This window comes from Chrysemys picta, chromosome 10, assembly GCF_011386835.1.
Source record: "Chrysemys picta bellii isolate R12L10 chromosome 10, ASM1138683v2, whole genome shotgun sequence".
Lineage (NCBI taxonomy): Eukaryota > Metazoa > Chordata > Testudines > Emydidae > Chrysemys > Chrysemys picta.
This window is the reverse complement of record NC_088800.1, coordinates 4,558,883-4,583,130: the sequence shown is the minus strand read 5'-3', so window position 1 is coordinate 4,583,130 and position 24,248 is coordinate 4,558,883. Positions and strand designations below refer to the sequence as shown.

General features: G+C 38.8%; 2 protein-coding genes across 6 annotated transcripts in view; both read left to right on the top strand.

The window, feature by feature from the left end:
* The window catches only part of IQCH (IQ motif containing H), a 111,355-nt gene extending 109,457 nt beyond the window's left edge, over positions 1-1,898 (top strand). For all 4 annotated transcript variants that reach the window (XM_024107221.3, XM_024107219.3, XM_065559173.1 and 1 more), the window contains one exon: positions 801-1,898. In XM_024107221.3, the coding sequence (XP_023962989.2) occupies positions 801-902 (102 nt within the window). In that variant the 3' untranslated portion in view covers positions 903-1,898. The remainder of the gene's footprint in view (positions 1-800) is intronic.
* A 5,988-nt stretch (positions 1,899-7,886) lies between these two features.
* C10H15orf61 (chromosome 10 C15orf61 homolog) lies at positions 7,887-15,799 on the top strand. Of its 2 annotated transcripts, XM_042856559.2 has the most exons (3): positions 7,887-8,278; positions 11,204-11,358; positions 11,494-15,799. In XM_042856559.2, the coding sequence occupies exons 1-2, from the start codon at positions 7,945-7,947 to the stop codon at positions 11,329-11,331; spliced, it is 462 nt and encodes a 153-aa protein (XP_042712493.2). In that variant the 5' UTR covers positions 7,887-7,944; the 3' UTR covers positions 11,332-11,358; positions 11,494-15,799. The 2 variants fall into 2 exon arrangements, with proteins under 2 accessions (XP_042712493.2, XP_005300779.2); XM_005300722.3 differs by lacking the exon at positions 11,494-15,799 and having other exon boundaries at positions 7,888-8,278; positions 11,204-11,427.
* The last annotated feature ends 8,449 nt before the right edge of the window (positions 15,800-24,248 follow it).

Genomic DNA, 24,248 nt, shown 5'->3' with positions numbered 1-24,248 from the left:
CTGGTGAAAAGAAACCATCAAGCAATAATGAATCCAGCCCTACGTCCAATAGTACGTTTTTGCAGGATCAGGCCATAAGAAAGTACAAAGCGACTAGTTTATAGTGGAAACAACTGCTTATTATAAAATGATGCTATCTTTTGATTCTAAAGAGTAGCATAACTTCAGCAAATGTTCTTTTGCTAACCCATAGGCCCTCTAGCTCTACAGAAGATTTTAAAAACTTGAACTATAAACTGTTTCTTAAAAGGCAAGAAGAGAACCCTATATTGCAAATTTATGTTGTAATTGATATGGTGGGAATGTAAAACAGACTAAATCTTAACTCTAACTGTATTTTCTTGTGATGAGTAGTGTCAAATGGCATTTTTCGGGGAAAATGTAATTACATTTTAACATGTAACAATAAATAGAAAAAACTATTTTTCTGATCTGAGGGAGGGGCTCAAAATCAAGTATTGAAGAAAAATGTAAAATGGGATTTTAATTCATTTTATTTATAGTGAATTAACAATGATTTATAGATGCACAATAAAACACAATTTAGTTAATTAGAATAACAACATGTGTCTAGCTATATATTTTCATTTATCTCGGATTTATATGTATTTGTGTTTATTTTTAAATAAATACACCCCCAGTCCCACAGTAATAGTGGAAGATGCTATTGGTGCATTCTGTTAAATAACACAGGTTACTTTTTGGGGAAGGGGGGGAATGCAACTGGTTGAAAAATTTGGGGGGAATTTATTCCAGTATAACATCCATTAAATAACTTGCTCTCTTTCAATCTATTACAGATAGCAGTTCAAGATATTGAAGCAATTCTGGGAATAACAGCAGAAAACAAACTGAAATTTGAAGAAGAGGAATCCTCCAAAGAAGATGCTCCCCAAGAATAGTTGACTGAAATTTTAAAACTTTTTCTTTAAGCCTCTAGGAAAAACGTCCTCATTCTCAGGAATGCAGGAAAGAAATAAGTTACGTGTTTTGTTGTCCTTGTCTATTGTTGAATGAATATTAGCTTAGACTGGAAATTGTAATGATTACTGAGTGAGCTTAAATTATTTGTAAAGCAATAACTAAAATATCCCTGGTTGTGCAAAGGGAAATCTTGGTGAAGAACAGAGGAACAAAATAAAGGTCCATTTTCTTATATCTGTCCGCCAACTTCATATTATGAATACTGGAGTACAGCTGTATACAGTGGTCATACCACTTTCTTATCTATATCACTGCTTATACATCCATACTCTAGCCACCACATTACACTAGGAGCTTATGTTCAGTAGGTTATCCACCATTACCCCTAAGTCCCTTTCAGAGTTATTGCTTTCCAAAATACAGTCCCCCATCCTGGAAGCATGACCTGTGTTCTTTGTTTCTAGACATGTGATCTTGCAGTTGGCTATTTTGAAATGCATGTTGTTCAGCTGGGCCCAGTTTATCAAGAGATCCAGGTGGTTCTGTAGCACTGACTTACCTGTATTGTTGTTTAACACTCCACCAATTTTTGTATGAGCTGCAAACTTTACCAGCAGTGATTTTATATTTTCTTCCAGGTCATTGATAATTATACTGAATAGCATTGGGCCAAGAACAGATCCTTGTGGAAAAACATCCCCATTGGATGATGATTCCCTGTGTACAATTACTTTTTGATATCAATCAGTTAGCTAGTTTTTAACCATTTCAATATGTTCTATGTTGATTTTGTAATAGTGCTAACGTTTTAATCAAAATTCTATGAGGTATTAAGTTAAGTGCCATATAGCAATCTACGTATATTATATCAGCACAGTTACGTTTGTCAACCAAACTTGTAATCTCATCAATAAAAGATATCATGTTTATTTTTCAATATCTATTTTCCATAAAACCATGGTGATTATCATTAATTATGTTACCCTCTTTTAATTCTTTATTGACTGGATCCCATATCAGCCTTTCAATGAGTGTGCCTTGGATCCATGTCAAGCTAACTGGCCAATAGTAACCTGTGTCATCGCATTTAACCTTTTTAAATATCACCACCTTCACTTTTTTTCAGTCTTCTAGAATTCCTCAGCTTTTCAGATTTGTTAAAATATAATGTTTTCCTCTCTCCGTTTTTGAGGATTCTTCTGCTGCCCCTATTTGTAAATTGTGAAAGGAAGGTTTTGAGCACTCAGAAATGGTTTGTGTCAGTAATTTAGATATAGATGGTAAAATCACTTTTTCTTTCCTGTGTTTCGTAGCATCAGATTACTTGCCATTTGCTGTCTTCAGGGCAGGAGGGCAATGGAAAGGGGAAGACCTGTCTCCCCAACCAAGGCTGTAATATTTATCTTGCTGGCAGATTATGCTCTTGCTTTAAATTACAATTTATTTCCTCCTGCAGATTGAATGTATTATCTCCTGAACATGCCAAGTCTCTACCATCCTACGGCTACAAAATCTCAAGCAAATACCAAAGCCAGGGTTTTCCAGTCAGTAATGCAATTCACTATGGAACTACAGTGTACAGGGCCTTTCTTTTTCAAAGATAGGTTTAACTGAAATATTCAAGTGCCATTCACGAGCCACAGATCTGTGAACTCAGTGCATAAACTTCTGATCAACCTCTGTATTCTCCACAGTAGTTGAAGAAATAAAAATAGAAGTGAGAACCTTTATATGATATGTTGATTTATTCTTCAAATAAAATATAAATTTATATATTTTTAAATTGTTTGGGTCTTTTTGTCAGGTAGTCTCAATAATTCCTCAGTTTTGGATACACTAGTACCACAAGCAGGCTTTTCTACTGTGGAATTCAGCCAACAATCATCCTTTCTAGAAGCCTTTGTTTTGCTGCAGTTGGAAATGAGATCAGCAGGTTCCTTGCCTCTGATAGATGCAATAGTGATCTTTTGCTTCCAAGAAGTCCATTGCCAAATGACTTAACTAATAAACAGCATTCTTTGCCTATTAATCCTTAAAACAAGGACAATGGATATAGTCACTTTCTGTTCTCTCTCTGATGCTGAAGATAAGTAAACTCCTAACTTCCTCCCCACTGCAACCAAGGTACATACTGTGCACTTCCTACTCTTAACAAGAGACTCTTCCAAGATTTCTGACCTAACCCCACCTCTCCACTGGTCACTACAAACAGTGGCAGGGGAGGGGGAGCCACTTCGCAGATGATATCAACCTGGAAATTAGCTAGTTTCCTAAGGCTTGAGAAGAATCAAGCCTTGATTCATGCCAGAACAACATAAGGTCTGAGAGGCTCATTAGTTCACTGGCACTCAGTAGACTGCAGTGTCCTAGGAGTAAACGAAACCCTCTGCCTCTTTATGTCTTTGTTCTGTTCTGACAAAAGAAAACTGTACCTGTTTTTGCTCAGCACAAGCGATCTGAAAGTTCCCATGGTGAGAGTTATTTCTCAGCATGTACAAAGTGTGAAATGTATTTGGAGGGAAAAGTTTTTAATTACTATTAGCACTTCTGAGCCTTGAGTTGATGGAAGGATTGAAATTGCTTTACAATCTCTCACATTCAACTCTCATGCTGCTGGTGTCAAAAATGTCATTTTCTAGTAATATGGCTGTTATCAACTAAAATGCCAATTTTCAATTTAAAAAAAATAAATTCCAAATATATTTCAGCATAATGTGTTCATGGTGCTTTTAATCCCATGCTCATGCCACTACATTCTATTTCCTCTCGCTACAGGAAAATATGACTCCTTGAATAAAGATACCTTGCACATTGAATTTGTAGGGCCATGATGATCCAGATCTAGGGTGGCAGGAAAATATGGCATCTGGGATTAGGGGGCTTGTGTCTGGACAGCTCTCAGTGGGACCCTACCAAATTCATGGTCCATTTTGGTCAATTTCACGGTCATAGGATTTTAAAAATTGTAAATTTCATGATTTCAGCTACTTAAATCTGAAATTTCACAATGTTGTAATTATAGGGGTCCTGAACCAAAAATGAGTTGGGGGGCACACAAGGTTATTGTAGGGGGGGGTTGGTACGGCTACCCTTACTTCTGCACAGCTGCTGGTGGTGGTGCTGCCTTCAGAGCTGGGCAGCTGGAGAGCGACAGCTGGAATACTGTGTCCAGTTCTGGTGTCCTAAGAAGGATTTTGATAAATTTGAGAAGTTTCAGAGAAGAACCATGAGAATGATTAAAAGACTAGAAAACATGCCATATAGTGAGACTCAAGGAGCTCAATCTATTTAGCTTAACAACTAGAAGGTTAAGGGATGACTTGATTACAGTTTTAGTACCTAGATGGGGAACAACTACTTAATAATGGGCTCTTCTTTCTAACATGATTCAGTGGCTGCAAGTTGAAGCTAGACAAATACAGACTGGAAATAAATCATAAAATGTTAACAGTGAAAGTAATTAAACATTGGAACAATGGTGGATTCTCCATCACTGACCATTTAAAAAGATAGATATACTTTTTAGGAATGATTTCAGGATCGTTCTATGGCCTGTGCTATTCAGTAGGTCAGACGAGATGATCACAATGATCCCTTCTGATGTTAGACTCTATAAAAACTCAACTATGCCAATTATAAATGTTTTTCAAAAACTTAAATATTTTTAGTTGTATTAATGTTATTGTGAATGGGACCTGTGGACATAAGCACCAGCTAAATGGGACAATTCATGTGCTTACAGTTAGGCATATGCTTTAAGTATTCTTACTTCAGTTCCTGCAAGATAATTTGTTATGAAATGTGAAGTACTTGAAATAATGGCACTGAATGGAATAACACTGGGAGCTTGGTTTTCATTTGATAAGATCTAATCCTTTTATTAACTATAATAAAATATTGGTGCCTCTTTTGGGGAATAATTGTGGTCTATTGATTAGGGTGAGGGGCTGTGAGTCAGGACTTCAATATTTGAATGCTGTCTACAGATTTGTATAACCTGGAGTAGGTAATTTAAACTCTCTCCCTCAGTCCCTAATTCTGCAATAACATACGCACTCGCCTAGCTTTACATGCTGTGAGTAATCCCATTACAATTAATGTGACAATTCATGGTGTGTAAAGGGAGCATGTGTGTAAATCTATGTAGGATCAGGGCTTCCATTTCCTTAACTACAAAATGGGGATAATATGACACACATACTGAGGTTGTGAGACTTCATTAATATCTGCAAGGCAGTTTTGATGCTTTGATAAAAAGGGTACAAAAGTGCAAGGAATGATTACCAAATGTCATCCTATTGTTTTGTGGGTATGCTCTAACATTTCTTCAGCAAGTCCTTCATAATGAAATACAGAAGTTTATTTTTCACTGTAATAATCTGACTCATGGTTGTGAACTTCTATTACATTTGGGGAAGGACTCTAGCTCTTACAGATTTTAAACTGGTAGTTTCTGGGATTTTGTGTACATGATGAAATGACCAAAACAATAAATATGCTATTTCCAAAATTATAGTTTTTTTTTTTTAATCTTCTGCAATTTTATACAAATTACTACAAAATTACAGCCTGGTAAGTCATGCACCAATTGACTCACTTTAACTATGGAATGTTTATAGTCTGGTGTCTTCCATCTTCACCCCAAAGACTCTTTGAGAAGAGGCATGTCACATTTCAAGAGGTGGTTTTGGAACAGCAATTATATAAAAGCACAGTGCACTCCAAAAAATGGAGACCTCAATATATAAAGCATAAACTGTCCAGCCAACATTTATTATGCAGCAGCACTGCTGTCACGGTGGTTTGTTCTTTCTAAATGAATGATGCCCAAAAATACTCAACTTTTTATCATAAGCTCGTCTGAAATACATACATACCAAGCCATGATCCTTTGCATTGGTGAATGGTCTGAGATGCTTTGCTGTCTTATGAAAATGCAGGTGCTTCTCTCCCTCCATTTGTAGTGTACAATGTGACACACACATATGGATGTCAATACATTCACTGGTTTAATGAGACGTTACACTTAAAAGGCTGTAGGATTATTTTGTTCCTCAACAGGCATTTTTACAAGGAAGAGCAAATGCAGGCATTTAAATTAATGAATGCAAAATATCTTGAAATTCCAAACTAATATAGTTTAAAAATTAGAAGCAATTATTTTCAAATACATTCAATAGATTTCAGTCCAGCATAAATTTAAAATGTAAACACCGACTGTCCATGAACTGTAATAACACAAATAGTGCTGGTGGAGTATGATACATTAGTCCAATCCTGCATTTCAATGAACCACAGCATCAGGTTCCACTTTCTTTTTATCCTGTCATTGTTGCTGCTAATAAAGAAAGATATTAAAGCGAACTATATGCTCTATTAATTATAGGAAGGTGAACTTGAGTCAAATTTGTTACTGACAATGATTAATAATTACTGGTTCTGCTACATAGTCATGTAGTGCATTACAGTAAATAAACATGGTACATTGTTGGATAGTAATTGATTAATTAGCACATTCATACTACACAGCTCAATGGTCTAAGATTGCTGAGTTTGAGATATTGCTCATAATTATTAAAAGAAAAGAAATCTGTTCCCATTTCTCAATTTACCCTTCTGTACAGTCATTTTTTCTCAAACAGAATGTTTAATGGTTCAAAACCTTAGGTTTTGTTTAGATAAATCATATCACAGAATTTTTAGTTATGATTTTAAAATATTCCTCTTCCAAGAGCTTTAAAATATTCAACCCAATTTCAACCTCAGATGTTGCTGTCAAACTTCACTAAATAATATCAGTGTGTTTATATAATATGGCCTAAATCAAATGTCTCCCTCAGGTTAATCTCTTTCATACTCCAGTTGCAACACGTGCCAAGAAAGCATGGGGTACCCTCTTCAATGCACAGAACATACATGATAAAACATAACGATTAGTAGCTTGATCGGCCCATTCAGGGTTCTTTGTGATAGTTTTTGTAAATGAACATTATTAACGCATTTTCTCAGTACTGGCTATCGATTTATCTGCCTTGAACAGGGAGGTGACAAAGGGCAGGGAAGTGAGTCTAATTTCCATTTAGTTTCTGAAGTTATTTTTTGGCCACTTCCTACAGCAGTATCCCACAACAGCTCACGTTAGCACTGGCGCAGGTTGATTTTTCTGGAGTGAGATTTCTAATGATCTCACCCTCCCATTTCCAGGGTTTCCAGCAGGGACCCCCACTTTCCTCACAAAGACGGTGCAGACTCAGGGACTCTCCCAGGTGACCTACCATTATCTCCGTCCCGACGTCCCTCCCCAGGGATCCCTATAATCAGGAGCTTCCACAATCTCCCCCAATAGCTCTGGTGACCTCTATCAGCCCCTTCAGAGATCCCAAATTAGGAACCTGCCCATCAGGGACTCCAGGTGACCCCCAGTATTTCCCTCAGGGATCCCAGAATCAGGGACTCCAATATCAGGGGCTCCAGGTGGCCCCCAGTACCCCCTCAGGGATCCCAGAATCAGGGACCCCAGGTGACCCCCAGTATCTCCCTCAGGAACCCCAATATCAGGGGCTCCAGGTGACCCCCAGTATCCCCCTCAGGGATCCCAGAATCAGGGACCCCAGGTGACCCCCAGTATCCCCCTCAGGGATCCCAGAATCAGGGACCCCAGGTGACCCTCAGTATCTCCCTCAGGAACCCCAATATCAGGGACCCCAGGTGACCCCCAGTATCTCCCTCAGGAACCCCCTTTATCAGGACCCACAGGTGACCCTATTACCCATTCACACACCCCTAACCAGGGAACCTGCCACGTGACGCCTCCCCCAAGGACTCCCATTCTCCCCACTCAGCAGACCGGCCCGCGCTCCCGGTCGCGTGCCCACCAGCTCCGGGAGCGAGCCGTGCCCACACCCCTCTGGTGCGCGCGCGGGCACGGCGCCGGGGGCGCGTACGGCCGGGGGCGGGGCCAGGCGGGCGAGTGTCGGGGGCGCGCGCGGGCCGGGCGCCGAGCGGGTCTCCGCCGGTAGCATGCTGCGCCTGCGGCGGCTGCGCGAGGCGGCCCTGAGGCGGCTGCTCGCGCCCGCCGGGGGCGCCGCCGCCAAGCCCAAGGCCTCCGAGGTGCTGAGCCGCCACCTGCGGCAGCGGGGCCTGCCCCACTGGACCTCGTACTGCGTGAAGTACAGCGCCGTGCGCAACGACCAGTTCGGCCTCTCGCACTTCAACTGGCAGGTGGACGGCGCCAACTACCACGTCCTGCGCACGGGCTGCTTCCCCTTCATCAAGTACCACTGCTCGCGGGCCCCGCGCCGCGACCTGGCGCTGCAGAACGCCGCCTTCACCGCCCTCAAGCTCCTCAACGCGGGTGAGCCCGCCCGCCTCGCCCCGGGCCCCCCGGCCGGGCCCCCGCCGAGCTCCCCGGGGCCGCCCCGCGCACACGGGCGGTGGCGCCATGAGTCTGCGCCACCCCCCTCAGCGCGCGCTTGGCCCCTGTCAGAGGCGGCGCTAGCCCATGGGGGGGGGCCCTCCGCAGGACTGTTTGGGCCCCCCCCTGCAAGGCTGATGGCCGTGGGCACTACAGCCACCAACCGCGCACTGCACCCCACAGCGCGCCCCAAGGCGCCTGGTAACAAGCCCAGGTTCAATGAGATCAGTGATATTGCGGGGAGGGGGTACTACTGAATGCCCCCTGTGAGCTGTGGGGCCCAAAGCAATTACATGGGCTTCTCGTGCCAGCGCACCACTGGCTCCTGGCTAAGATCAGGGCCCTCATATTGCACTGAGCTTAACCCTCATCGGGTCACCCTTACCTTGGTCCTTTGCAGCCTGGTAAACTGTTGTTCGCAGTAACTGATGGTGGTGGTGGTTTTTTTTTTAACATAAACTTCTCCGGTACAAGAGTATTAACTGGCCTTTTAACTGTTGCTTAGTTAACAAGTTTTTAATAGGTTTCAGAGTAGCAGCCCTGTTAGTCTGTATCCGCAAAAAGAACAGGAGTACTTGTGGCACCTTAGAGACTAACAAATTTATTAGCAGATGTAAAGGTAGCCATCTTACAGCAAAAAAACTTCAGGACCAGACTCCAAAGAGAAACTGCTGAGCTCCAGTTCATTTGCAAATTTGACACCATTAGATCAGGATTAAACAAAGACTGTGAATGGCTATCCAACTACAGAAACAGTTTCTCCTCCCTTGGTGTTCTCACCTCAACTGCTAGCAGAGCACCTCACCCTCCCTGATTGAACTAACCTCGTTATCTCCATACTGATTTATACCTGCCTCTGGAGATTTCCATTACTTGCATCTGAAGAAGTGAGGTTCTTATCCATGAAAGCTTATGCTCCCAGTACTTCTGTTAGTCTCAAAGGTGCCACAGGACCCTTTGTTGCTTTTTACAAATTTATTAGAGTATAAGCTTTCGTGGACTACATCTGAAGAAGTGGGCTGTAGTCCACGAAAGCTTATGCTCTAATAAGTTTTTAATACTACTTCTGCTAGCGTTTAAAATATCCAGCTGCTCATTCATTCTGCTTCTAAGGAGCATTTCCTGCCTACTACTGAAGAAGTGAGGTTTTTTATCCACGAACGCTTATGCCCAAATAAATCTGTTAGTGCCACCGGACTCCTTGTTGTTTTTGTGGATACAGACTAACACGGCTACCCCGATACTTGACACCATCAGAGACTATCAAGAAAAATATTTGCACCCTACTTGATTTTAAGTATTTTAAAAACTATATTTGACACATTTTAGCAACTTTAACTTTTCTTTGTAATGAGATGTAGTGACTAGGTTATAAGCTGCACAGTACAGTACACCAGGGGATTTTTTTCTATCTCCTGAGTGTGTGTGTGTGTGTGTATATGACGTTTCAGAGACTATAAAAAAACAAATTAATTTATCACTGAAAACAAATCATGGGACAACATCAACTGAAGTAAAAAGTCATACCATCTGAAAATGTACCTATCTTATTACAAATCATTTCTAATATTACCATGGGCTAAAATCTGCCCTCAGTTAAACTGCTGCTGTTGCCATTGGCTTTACTGGTGTCAACATGATTGCATAGACATAAGAGAGCAGAATTTGGCTCTTGAAAATAAGTACTGGGTCTGCCATTCATGACTTATTTGCACAGTACCTAGCACAATGAGACCCAACCTGGTGGTGGTCTTCAGACACTACCACAATATAAATTTTTATTTATTATTTGTACTACTGTAGTGCCTAGCAGCGCCAGTCATGGACCCAGGGTCTCATTATGCTTGTACTAACACTGAATTTAAAAAAAGTTAGTCACTGCCCCACAGAGCTTCCAATCTAAATATAAGGTGACACAATGGTTGGATACAGTACAAAAAAACAATGAAACAATATTGGTCAGCATGATAGGCGGTGGTCTTAGCACATCAGCAACCTAATTGTTTAATAAGAAAATATTGGTATAACATTTGTCAGTGATTTACATGAAGAAGCAATTGCCCCAAAACTTGTAATTTTTTTAAAATAGTGTGCAGACATTTCATATTTAAGTGTTGGTTGTTATGAGAATTGTAATCTCTCATATTAACAAATTTCATTGGTTTTGGCTCTTGCTGTTATCAGTAAACTGATTTATGCTACTATAATCACTTTGCAAATTTTACATAATTTGTATTAGGGGTGTTATCTTTGATTCTGTCCTCTCTCTGCCTCTCTCTGTCCTCTCTCTGCCTTGATGCTTGGATCTACTGTCCAAATCTTGCTGCTGCTTCCTCTGTAATAGCACTAAGATTGCTCTCTGTCTGCATAGTCAAAACTCTTATCCAGGCCCTCATCATCTCCTGTCTTGACTATGACAGCCTCCACATGTCCTTTCAAACCACTGTTGCTAAGACTGTCTTTCTGGTGCTCCAGTCAGACTCTTATCCACTGCCTTGTTTGATGGTTCAGTTCAGTAAGGTACTGAAGCACATGCCTCACTTTAAGCATTGAATAGTCCCACTGAAGTCAGTTGGACTATTCATATGCTTAAAATTAGGCACATGCATGCATAGGCACTGAATGAAGGGCCTGAGTCCATCTGCGGACTCCCTCTTCACTGCATCAAATACAAGCTTCTTACATTTTAAGGCCCTTCTGAGCTTAGCCCCTTACTACTTATTCACTTTGTATCTTACATATTACTATAATACAAATAATAAACAATAATAATTGCCTTCCCCATTATTTTTAGCTATTACTGTGTTAGTTTTAGTTCTCTTGGTTTGTAATGGTTTGTATGTAACAAGTATTTCTCTTTTGTAGGCATCCCAACTTTATTATATGGAATTGGCTCCTGGTTTCTTGTTAGTGTCACAGAGACTGTTCACACAAGTTGTGGCCCAGTTACTATTTATTTTCTGAATAAAGAAGATGAAGGTGCCATGTACTGAAATTGTGCATTCAAGCACTCTCATTTGGTGGGTTTTCACAGCTGTGGGTATTTATGTATTCCTGCTGCTTTAAAACATAAACAACTTAAAAGCAAACCTTTGTTTTCAATGTGTTCCTTTTTAATGTGGTGTCCTCAAAAGACTTCATTTTCCTCTTTTCAGTTACAAAAAACATTCCTGTTTCGGCAGAGGCATGAGATGAATATTGGAGTCAATGAAGATAAGATATTAGCAGCTTTGGAAAATGAATTTACTTTTCTACTGTCCTCAAAAGCGTTAGCTCTAAAGACAGTGATTGAAATGCTTATTGCTGAGAAGAAACTTCTGATTATTTAAAAAAAAAATCTCTTTATTTATATACATCGGATAGGTTATGATGTTTGTCATGTAATCTGAAGGCAAGGAACACATTCTCCAAAAGCATTACACATAATTGTAAATGATGAGAGTTTTAGACTCCGTGCCTCGGTGTTCAACAATATATAAATTGTCCTAGTACCTAATCCGAGTCTGAAGGAATCTGTAATAGCACCCTTCTTTTATCCAGATGTATTGAAATGCTCTTTTAACCTCCACCCCACGAATTAAAATCCACATTAACGGAATATGTAGTATGTGTCAACTGAACATTCACATCTAAACATATTTTAAAAGAAAACATCTGAAAACTGGTTCCACCTTTTTCTTTCAATATCTGAATTCACAATTCTGTGTTTTCTTTGGCTATGTTGGTTTAATCTCTCACATCTAAAGCAGTGTAAAAGAAGCAGTTCCCCACACTGCTTTACAGGTCTGAGGGCATTGATCCCCTTAACAGTGTTTATTGTGAACAGAGCTAGAGTTGCTAAACACCGCTTTATCCTCGACATATGCTCTTGCAAAATTTTGTAAACCGCTTAGTACGTGGTTGACAAGCCTCTGAAAAGTGGCTCCTGCATTAATTAACCCAAATTGTAACACTTAGAATTCATAGTGTCCCATATCAGTAATAAAAGCAGATATTTTCTCTGTGCATTTTTTTCTAAAGGGATCCACCAATAATCTTTGGCGAGATCAAACGTGCTAAGACATCTAGGTTTGCTCAAAATATCAAACATATCAATTCTGGGCATAAAATAAACATCTGAAACACTTACAGCATGGAGTTTTCTATAGTCGACACAAAACCTTACAGTTTTATCTTGCTAGCACAAATGGATGAGGTTTGGCCTGAGAGAGCCTTGAGGAGTTTGCTGGTGAGGAAGATAGACTGGTATGGCTGGGGTCTGACAGGTCTGATCATCAGCAAAATTCACTCTTGCTGAGGGCAAGGGGTGGCACACAGTGGCTCACAGCTCTAGGTATCCCCAGCAGCATGTTACAACATGCAAAAGACTTTTTAAAGGATAAAATCAGTAATATGACCAATATAATTAACTGATGCAAAATACAACATACATTTTCTTATTGAAAATTATTTGTAAGCAGTGAACTGTTCCATGCTTTATGAAAGAAGTGTGTCTCCTTGTCTAAAAGCAACACTAAATAAAACTATAGTCAAAGGAGCACTTATTCCAGTATATTTAGTACTGAAGAATATTCTTGACACAAGTTGAATAAATAGCTTTCACAGAAGAAGAGACAGTGTTACATTAAGCTTCATTAATAATAAAACTCACTATTAGCATTTTGCTAGAATCGCTAGAACTGATTTCCTTTGTAATGAGCAAAAGTTAAATAACTACAGCTCATAAGTTTGAAGTCAAATACTGCTCATTCATTGCTACTGATCTTGTCAATACTTTGCGGTAAAGGTTTGGTCTCAACAGGAGGCTGATGAAATGGTTTTTAATTACCAGACTATAAATACAGCTTTTCATTGGAGTTGCACCTCCATTCACTGCAGCTTGTTTGATTTCTGATAATGTGTACTGCTGACTTTGCTTACCTGTTTTTCAATAAATGCAGGCAACGTGACTCCTTGTCCATACAGTGATGGGCAAGTCTCCTTAGAGAACATCTTTGACAAACTACCCTATTGATCACTGCAATTCTGTGCTGCTAGCAGCATTAAATAGAGACTTGATTTCTTGTTCAATGCTCTCACTGTGTAACAATTAAGCAAATGTAATATTTTCTTGTATTACATGAAAATCAATAGACCTCTTGCTCTTGTGGAGTTGATCATGGTGAAGGATGAACTGGAAGATGGCTGAGGGCAAAGTTCAAATATAATATCATTCATTGGATTCATTAAGACTTGTTGTGTAAGAGCTGTTGGAGTACTTAGAGGAAAATATGCTATTCATAAAGGGTAGTGCTTTCGTTTACACAAAATGAGACATTTATTAAGTAATGGTGAATAACTATTTTAATTGGCTTTAATCAAAAGTGAAAGATTAAATCTGTCTCTCATTCTCTTTCTTTGCATAAATTCTTGTTCTTTATTTTTGGGGTTCTTTTGGTCAGTCTATGACCAAGATTTATTCTTTAATCATGGTCGGAGTTAAAAATGAAAACACTGTTGAGGGACAAGCTATGTCCCAAGAGTGCTCCCCATCTGGAAAGGCTGGTGACCTTGGTGATGACTTTGGGTATGGTTCCAGGCCCAAAGAGGCGCTTCCGAAGCTCTCTTGTGCAGTCCTGCCCATGAAATGATCTTTATTAAGAGACTAGAAATCATAGAAACGGCAGGTAAGGACGGATGGATAATACTGAATTCTATGACATCTTGGCATTGGCATCTTATCAAACCTTTGCTTCATTTGATGGAAAACCATCAATTTAGATACTTGTCTAGTTCCCATCACCATCAGTTCTGGTTCTCCTTGAATCTAAGTCAGCTCTTACATAGACAATCATCTGAGAAGGAACCAGGGAGTTATATTGTAAGGCTATTGCAAATCCATGTGCCTGAAACATGGGGAAGAACCTCTGGGTTGTTTCCTATAAGGGACCTTTGTAGTCCATAGGGCTAACTTGCCTTTATTATATTCACTGCTTTGCCTTCTTGTATAGAACTATATAGTGATTTTAATATTTGGCCTGTTAACCCTCAAAGTGATAACTGGGAATTCTTAAGTAATCAATATAATTAATACATAATCTATAGATCGGGTTACATCTTAGGGACAAGGTTCTGATGAGTGTGTCATCTGAAAGTGGGCATAGATGAATTCCTAGACTCTAGCTTGGTTGCTATCACTACCTATCCCTTTTGGAATATCCTGGTGTAGCAAACAGACTGGAAGATGTGTTGTATTGGCGTTGAAGACAGGTGAATTCATGAAATTGCTCATGACCAAGCCTGATGGAAACATGCAGAGCAGCTTTTTTCAGATCACTGATTTCAGAAGCTCTACTGAGTGTGAAATCTAGAGTCTCCACTCAGAATTTTCTCTTCCTCATCTAGCTGTTTGAGCAATTGAGGTCTAAAATGGCCCTAAGTCCTCCAAACCATTTTTCCTTACTATAGAGTGGTGAACAGCTCTTGTCTTGAAAGACCAGTGAAATCTCTTTCGGGATAATTTGAAGTTTCTTGGTATCTCCTGATATTGGATAGGGCATGAAGAAAGGATGTAGATTAGCCTGCCATTCCAGAGAATATCCAAGGTGCACTGTTTCCAGGATTCATCTGTCTAAAGTTGACTGGGTCCATATGCATGAGAAGGGCAATATTGGTATTATGGCGGGCCAATGGGTTGGGAATGCTATCTATTATGGAACTGATCCAAAACTCATTGAAGCAAATGGGTGTCTGTTGATTTCAATAGGCTAAAGACCAGCCCTGGAGAGCTAGAGGGCTCAGATCTAATTAACATGTGGCTGCTGCATTCCTTCCTTCCCTTGCGGTGGTGTTGGGAACTTGCTTGCTGTCCTGAAGGGTGCTCTAATGTTGAGTTCAATTTGCCTCCTCTCCTTTTCAATGTATTTATGGGCCTGTGGGAAGGTCAGTGAGGAGGCACAGTGCTGTTGTGCTTTTAGTATGCTGATGACACAGAGTACTACATCTCACCCAACCCAGTAAGTGCAGTCAAATGTTCTACCTAGTGTGGTGTTGAGATTTGAGCATAGATATTAGCTGGTTGAAACCCAGTCCAGATAAGACAGAGGGGACGATGGTAAATTGGAGGCAGCACCTAGAAGATGTGGTGAGTATTATAGCTGACCCTCTTAATAAGAGTGAGTGACCTCCATTTGTTAGTTTGCAGTTTGGGGATATTAGAAGATCCGAAGTTGCTGTTAGAAAGGCATGCAGCAGTAGCTTTTGGGAAGGCCTTTTTTATGTGGCTCTGGCTAGGGTTTGACTTCATCTTTGGTTAATTAATTTTTGATTTGGGAGCAAGGTGGAGATGCTTTAATTGTTTATGCGACTGTTTTTAATTGACAGGCTACTTTTTGTACCTACTAAATTATATGTGTACAGGCATACATATGTTTATATATCAATACTTTGTCACAGATGATTAAAATACAAAATTACCCTTCACCTTTCTGCTGACTTTGGCTCTGTTCTCATTTGAAACAAAGTACAATCTGCCTTGTAACTCTTGCTTTAATTATCTCTTCACTGAATACAAGGATGATGTTTAAATGAGTGAGATGACATAAGAAGGTAAGGAGCTTTGTTTCACCTCACTTAACAACTAATGCAGATAACTGAAACCTTACTCTAAACCCAATAGATCAGGTAGCTACTTTTTTCAGCACTAGCCTTTTAAACAGTAATGACTACTGGGGGCATCTTAACCTAAATGAGTGCTTAGCATTACATCTTACCTGGGTCAACAGTCTAGGGTATCAGAGTTAAACTGTGTTACTGTAAATTAATGGAAAATGTAACTGCACTTTGCTGAAAGATCAATGTCCAATAAAGGCTGCACAATCAAATCTTGTTGCAATGATTGAGGTCCTTAATTGCCTTTCAAAGATAAGGTGGTAATCAACATAGGTTTAACTGATCTTTTTTACTAGTTCAATTACATGCTAATGACTAGTGCCAAGTCAGAATCTTTAACTACTTATACTTATTAAATCTTATGTTAGTAATGAAAAATTAGTTAAGCTACACAATCAATAAAGCACAAGTCTTAATTATTATATTTCACTTTTATACCTTTTGTGTGTTTGACAAATTTGTTTCACTAGAGATTTCCCACCAATAAGAGGTATTATTAACAGAGACTATATTCCTTGGAGTACTGTTTACTAATCCAAATTGCTAAATCTTAGATGTTTTGTGTATTTGTTTTAATGGAAACTTCTTCGCTAAATATCCAGTAAAGCAAACTTCTAATCTTCTAAGCATCTAACTGTATATAAAGATCAGTTTCTGTATCTGATGGCAGCTCCTTTTACTGCGGATCTAAAGCCATCTGTAACCTGCAGGCTGTCAGTTATAGACATTATCAACTTGAAATCCATCATTTTTGCAAATAAAATATGTTACCAGTAGGTTTGTATCTTGCACCTGCCCCTAAGTCTCCCTGCTAATTTTGTGGGCAATTAATAACATTTTCTACTTTCTTGAAAATATTTTATTCTTCCCTTATTGCTGTAATGGAAAAACTCACACCAGCTGCAAGCAAACGAAGGGCCTAATCCAACTCTTACTGACTTCAATGGGAGTTGGAGTCAGCCTGTACTTAATATATAAAAAACACAGTGGAACAGACTATATTTAGAACACTGTTAACATCACAAAGTAAACAAACTAAGAGATTTTTCTCATCTTTCAGTACAATAATCTTGGGTGTTAGTTATAACAACAGTAGATAGATTTTTTTTTTAATCACTTCTGCTAGAAATTTTTCTAAGTACTTATCTGACCTCATTACCATAGTATCTTGGTGCCTCAATCATTAATAAATTTTTTTTCCTCACAGCACTCCTGTGAGGTAGGAAAGTACTATTCCCCATTTTACAGATGGGGGACTGATGCACAGTGTTAATTAAATGTCCCGTTAACAAGTTCCTAAAAAGACAGTGTAAGCTGATGGAATGGAGGAGCAGAAACAAAATATAGCAACAGGCTGTAAAGTCCATTAAATGCAAGAGAATCTTTTTTAAACACAAGTCAAACGAGGGCTCTGGCCGTGTTATGGAAACTTCCACTGGTGTAACTACATCAAAGTAGCTACAAAGGTGCAAATCCCTAATGTAGAGGTGCAAAGCGGAACTTACACCGGTGCTTAATGTGGCAGTATACTGAAGTAAGCTCCGCTTTGCATTGGTCCAGTGTGTCTATATTATGGGTTTACACTGGTGCCAGTACATGGATGTAGTGCAAATTTCATTATTGTGGACTGGGCCAAAGTAACACTAGCAAAAAGAGTTAGGGCTTGTCTACACCGCACAGCATTTAGCGACAAGGCTGTGTCGACACAGCCTTGTGGCTAAAAGTCAGCGTGTGTAAACACTCTTTGTTGGCACTTTAGCCGACAATATACTTCCAGCCCCGTGAGCAGCGTTAGCTTTGTCGGCAGGAGAGCACTTTTTAATTACTCGTGAAAGACAAAAGTTTTGTCCCCAACTTTGCAATGTAGGCAAGCCCTTAGACATGAACAACATTAGTTTCCCTAACTTAGGGCACCCTAACTTGTTTCAAGCATTCTTCTTGTTCTGGCTCTGTTATAGCCATTCCCTTTGCAAAAGCACTCTGGGACAGCAAGGGAACTGAAAGCTGAAGTTAATCTTTTGTGTACTGAGAAGTAAGTGCTGCTACATTGTGACACAGACAGTTAATCTTAAACCTTTAAATAATATATAACTGATCAGAACTATTTGGCAGGTACAAAGACAGCCAAACTAAAAAAAGCATAGATCAGCTGCATAAAAGGGTTACCTGTAAAAACAACCATGTTCATAGTAATACTTAGCACTTATTTTACAGACATTAACTAGCTAACTTTCACAACATCCCTGTTACGTGAGTAAATATCCCCATTTTACAGAGGGGAAAATCAACACACCTTGTATTGATTTTTTTCCCAATGTCACATAGTGTTTGTTTTTGTTTTTTAATCTCTAAATTAATTGATTATATTGAGGTAGTTTAGTTAATATGTTTGTGAAGGCTCTTCAGGACAATCCAAAACATTTATTCCAGGCTACAATCGTTTCTGATTTACTCTAGGGATTGCCTAACCTTTTTTTAACGTGGATTTAGCCAGAAAATTTTCAAATTGGAAATAAGGCATACATTTGTAACCATAGGAACAAACTACTGAGGGAAGTGGTGGAGTCTCCATCTCTTGATGTCCTCAGACCAAGACAGGATGCCTTTCTGGAAGATATGCTTTAGCTAAATGCAAGTTCTGCTTTAGGCACACATGAGTTATGGGGCTCAATACAGTGGTAAATGGGTGAAATTTAACAGCCTGTGGCATTACAGGAGGTCACACTAAATGATCTAATGGTCCCTTCTGGCCTTAAGCTATATGAAATGAAGAACTTGAAGATAAAATAAAAATAAATAAATTAAAACTAATGATGACAAGCCCACAGAGAGTTAGTGGCAACACCACAATTAGAAATCAGTAGTCCCTAGCTCCAGCCAGTCACTTGCTTAGTTCTCTAGGCCATGCTGCCTCTAAATATGAAAAAGAGCAAGCCATTTAAAAGACCAAATTTAACAAAACCCACATGCAGCTATACTGTATCCCCCGGCTTACTTAGATTTCTTGCTTGTGGACCTATGTCTTGAACCAACTTGGCCTCATTCTCCTTGGGTTCCTTCATTATTTTATTTTACTTGGCCACGTATGGTATATTGTTTACTGTAACATGCCTTAATCTTCCTCTATAATCTTGCTAGCTATAGAAGCATAAGATAATAGAACTCAATCTAAAATCTGTGCATTTCTCAAACCATACATTTGTTTGGAAGTACTTAGCTGTACACACCTTTTGAGCATTATCATTCAATTTAAATCCACTTGATAACTACAGCAAAGTGGACTTTGAGAGACAGTAATGGCATCTTAATTTAGGGATTTAAAAAAATTCCTTTAAATAAAACCTGTAATATGTGTATAGTACAACCTCACTAATTTTCATTCATGATTAGGATACTCATTGGAAATTATTGACGCTTGCGAATTAGTATGTGGAAAAAATACAGCTTAAATAAGTTAGGATAATGCATCATAAAATGTACATTGCTTCTTAGACAAGTGTTGTTTAGTCTTAATTATTTATGATAATACTAGTCAATGCACTATGGTATATTTTATAAAATATGAAGTCTTTGTAGAGCAAATAGCTATTAAATGTCTGCTGAGAAGTTAGGTAAACCCCATGATTTTTGTGCATGTTCATATTACAACCCATGCAGATAAACAAAGTCTGAATGAGGAAATTGTTGCATGGAACACAAATGTGTTAAATTCAGCATTTAAAACTGTGATGAAGCTTTTAAGATTTTGAAATGATGGAATACTCTGCATTGTAAAATCAGCCAGTTTGGAATCATTATTTGTTTGGTAAGGTAGAATATGTATGGCTAAGAGTTATTTATAAAATGATTGCATCACTTTAAGCACAGTTTATGAGCACTGTACAAGTTCATTATAAAACCCAGTTAATATCACTGAAAGTAATAAATAATCCCAATAGAATCAATCTGTAAAACATGATGCAAAGCAGTTCTTTACACAAGTAGTCTGATCAGGGAACTCTTTCAATTTTAAAATGCAAATTTAAAAACACAACACTTCCTAAAGAACTCTTTAAATTGTTTTTTTTTTATATAAAATTATATATGTTATAAAGTCAATGTGTTGTAGTTAATCCAAATATATAAATCTATTGGAATTATTTTTATAAGAAGAAATGCCATTAGATATGATCTGTATATGCTTAGTGATTCATGGGTCTTGTTACATACATGCTTTGTAATGTATGAATTATTTAGTAAGAAAAATCACAATGATTTTGTTGTTACTCAAAAATTTATAGGTTGGCAGAAACAATTATGCAGCCCCTGAAGCTGGTCTGGTAAGGTACAGTAACATTAACACTGTATAGACTTATTTTTGATCACTTTCATTTGTAATGTTCATGCTGTAATTTTTCAGTAATTGTGCAGCATATGTAGCATTGGAATAATATTAATTTTATTAAGCATACAAATATTTTGATTGTGTTTTTTCTTATTTTTAAAATATGTACATCATTTAAAACAAGACTTAAACATTTCATTACCTGGCCTAAATCAAGAGGATCATTTCCCTAAAATTTATTTTAAAAATTCCAAATATTCTGTATCCTGAGGAAGAAACAGGTTTAAAAGTTCCATTTGGGGCCCAATTCTGGTCCCACTGAACTGAAATCATTTCAAGTTTTCCACTTACAGTGATAACTGTAAAATTGACCAAGGTGCAGAAGGTCTGTGCAAACCTTCTGCATGCCTTAAACCAGTGCAAAAGAGTTACCAGGGTAGTGGCAAAGGCATGTAGGGGTAACTCTGCAAGCCCTGTATGCATTTTAGAGGATCTGTACCCTGGCTGTGGCTAGGCAGGTACAGGGGAAGGCCCATAGTGTGGCAGAGTAAGCACGTAAGTGCTGGACACTCTAGTCCTATCTGTATGGCTGAGTGAATTCCTTCACAAATGCTTTTAGTTCATCACATACAGTCTGATTTTTGGAATGTGGGCAGGGAGGAGTGAATTGCACCCCAGTGTAACTTTAGGTTGCTGTTTATCCATGCAGAAATGTTTCTCGCACGTTCACCTACCTCTTTAAATCAGAAAGAAACATAGCCATGAAAATATATGTCACTGGAATGAGCCATTTCTTGCAGGAAGCAAGGAGCTCTTCCCCCACACACATTGTAGATGGTTTTTGTCCTCTTTAGAATCAAATATTGGCCATAGCCAGAAGTAATTTACTGGACGTTGTGGCCTATCTATTTCAATGTTTCTCAAACTTTTTGTGTTGGCAACCCCATTTGGACTTTAAAAAGATCGTGACCCTCCCCCCCACTAGAAAAAATTGTGACCCCTTACCTTCAGCCCAGCTCGGGGCATCAGCCCTCCTCTGGGCAGGGGTTCTTTGCCCTGGTTACCACATCAAAATAGGGTCGCGATCCACAGTATGAGAATCACTGATATATTTGAATCCGGCTCTCTCTAATCAGGCGTACTGTATGTGTGGTATTGGAGACCTACTTTTTTTTTTTTAACATTTAATGTGACAAATAACTTCTAGCACAGATGTTAACTCTTTAATCTCCATGCTCCTGTAAGGTAGTAAATATGTACTATTATTCCGGTCTTAAAGTTGGGGAAATTGCAGCAGAGGTGAAATAATTTGCCCAGAGGCACACAGAACCAGAATGAAAACTTAGCACTTTCTGACTCCCAACTACTTTCCCCTCTAGTTTTCTTCATAAATTTGATTTCTGAGGTTTTCTCTTATCCAGTGATCTGAACACAGGGCTGGATGCAAAGAATTCTGTTTTCTAATCTTAGGTCTGGCGCTGATTCCAACTCCCTTTGTGGCCTAGGGAAAGTTCTCTGCCTCAATTTCCACTGAATAAAATACTTACAACAAGAATGTTGTGAAGATTAACATGGGGGTAGCACTCTGAAGATGAATGTGCACATATAGAGAAATACATTTTGAGGAAAAGACTATGTAAGTGCTAAGCATCATTTTTATTGCCTGCACTGTCCTTAAGCACAGGCACTTGCTTGAGCCCCTACAGAAATTCAACTCACATGGTCCACTGTTAGCTGGGGGACAAAGAAGCTGCTAGATCTTGGGTTTATACTCCAAGGGTAACAAACAGATCCAGTAGGGTCATAATCCAACCCCTCCTCCCTCTTTCTCTATGGCTATATGGAAAAGGGGAGAGACAGGTCAACTCTTTTGTTGTACTGTAACGTGTTCATGGTATGGAAAAGCTTGAGAATCACTATGCTAGATATCCCTTTTATAGCAGCACAGAACTTTAGTAGTGGAAGTCTTTCAAATATAATGTTGCTTAAATGTTCTGCAGAGGGGGAGTACACTATAAATATGGACAAATTATTTCAAAGGGAATTGATTACATGCATATTCCTTGTTGACAACATGACATCTGAATACTTTATTATTCCATTCTCTAACTGTTTACAAATTTTTCAGTGCTGAAAACAGTCTTGGAACATTCCTTATCTGATCTGGGCAAAAATATAAATACAAACAAATGAAAATCTCACTAATTCTGACATAGCAAAAATTTTGCAGGATAATATCATTGAAAGTGTGAAATAATAGATCTCCATTATTTTATCAAATTTTGGTATATTTAGAACTTAAGTTCCCAGGGAACGGGGTTTTTTCTGAGAACTCTCTACTGCAAGCTATAAATGTTTGATGTGCTTTACTAGGTGAGATAAAAAGCTGAAGTTTGATTACAGTTGCATCAACACAAATCAGAATGGGGGACTGAGGTTGCGATTAGCCCTGGAAAAGCTATATAATGTTTATGCAAATTTGGTAAATTGAGTTGGTTTTCCCTGAAGCTCTATGAATGAAAAATATATTTGAAAAAAATCATAAGGCCATAGTAATTCTTTGATTTTGTAACCTAGTCTTTAAAACTTAATAGAAGATGAATCATCATTGAAAGGTACACAGGGACTTCAGGTAAAAGGTTCATTTTAACATAAATGAAGTTCATGTGGGAAATAGCAGTTCCTGAGATATTCCTGACATGGGACTATATTAAATTTCTACTGTAGCAGTTAAATTATAAAGTTATTGAACAGAGAGAGAACTTATCTCTGCTAATGACCATTCAAGATTATTTTTTTAAGAAAGCCCAGACAACATCAAATCCAATAAGGGGGAGCTGGAGTATGGTGACCAGATGTCCTGATTTTATAGGGACAGTCCCGATATTCCGGGATTTGTTTTATAAAGGTGCCTATTATCTCCCACCCCCATTCCAATTTTTCACACTCGCTATCTGGTCACCCTAAGAGGGAGACTGTTTTAGGAATTAAATGGAATATAGTTGGCATCATTATTTTTACTGAACATGTAAGTCAAATTGTCCAGCTTGTCACTTGTAATGAATAACTAATATTAACGGGTGTAATCAGGTTATAGAGGAAAATATACAGTTGTTCTTCATGCACAGCTCCCACCGAAATCACTGAGGGAGGGTTGTGCTGATGGTTCTGCAGGGTGGACAGCCTTATATCATCAATCCAATGAGAAATAAGCAGAGATGTGTTGTGCATAAGATTTTTTTTTGGTATAGTTGAGTGTGATGTGTGATGACTGGTGATTGGGTTTTGTTATTGTTTGTAGAAAAGGAAGGACATTGCAGCTTTATGCAGCTGCAGTCTTATGACTGTTGCTGCTCCTACCTTCCATATTAAGAGATCTGATTCTTTGAGCTCAAGTGCTTGAGGTTCATGTTTTTTTGCAGAGGTCCCAGATTCATTCCCCAAAGACTACTCAAATAGGGGCATTGTTATATTTGGCTATGCTGCCTTTAACTTCTAGATCCATGATCTGCTCCTGCAGCCAAGAGGGGAAACCCAAAATCTCATATCCAGAGTAGTAATGTGTCACAAATAGTTGTGTTGTAACTCACTGGCAATGTGGGTGGTATGTCTCCTCACAGAGAATAACAGCATGCTTTCCTCTGTACCAGTTGCTCCTGTAAATGAAGTTTCAAGGTTGTGGGATCCAATCCTGTTGATAATTTATGAGGGGGTAAAAAATACATATGTATAAAAGCTTATGTAACCTGAGGTAATTGTTGAAATGATTTTATACTGCAAAACGTATTTATATTTCGTTAATAAGTTTTTACTCTTGTATTTTTATAAAGTCTGCCCCTCTTAAAACAGGAGGTGGCAGACTAAGAGTATGTCTACACTGAAAAAAAGGTATGTCCTTAACTTGATTTAGATAACCTGCATTAGCCAACTTGGGTT

What these genes read in the sequence shown, in the direction of transcription:
- C10H15orf61 (XM_042856559.2), top strand. Translation starts at nt 7,945, where the DNA reads ATGCTGCGCCTGCGGCGGCTGCGCGAGGCGGCCCTGAGGCGGCTGCTC. An exon ending in CCTCAAGCTCCTCAACGCGG is followed by an intron (nt 8,279 to 11,203) that starts GTGAGCCCGCCC and finishes TCTCTTTTGTAG; the next exon opens with GCATCCCAACTTTATTATAT.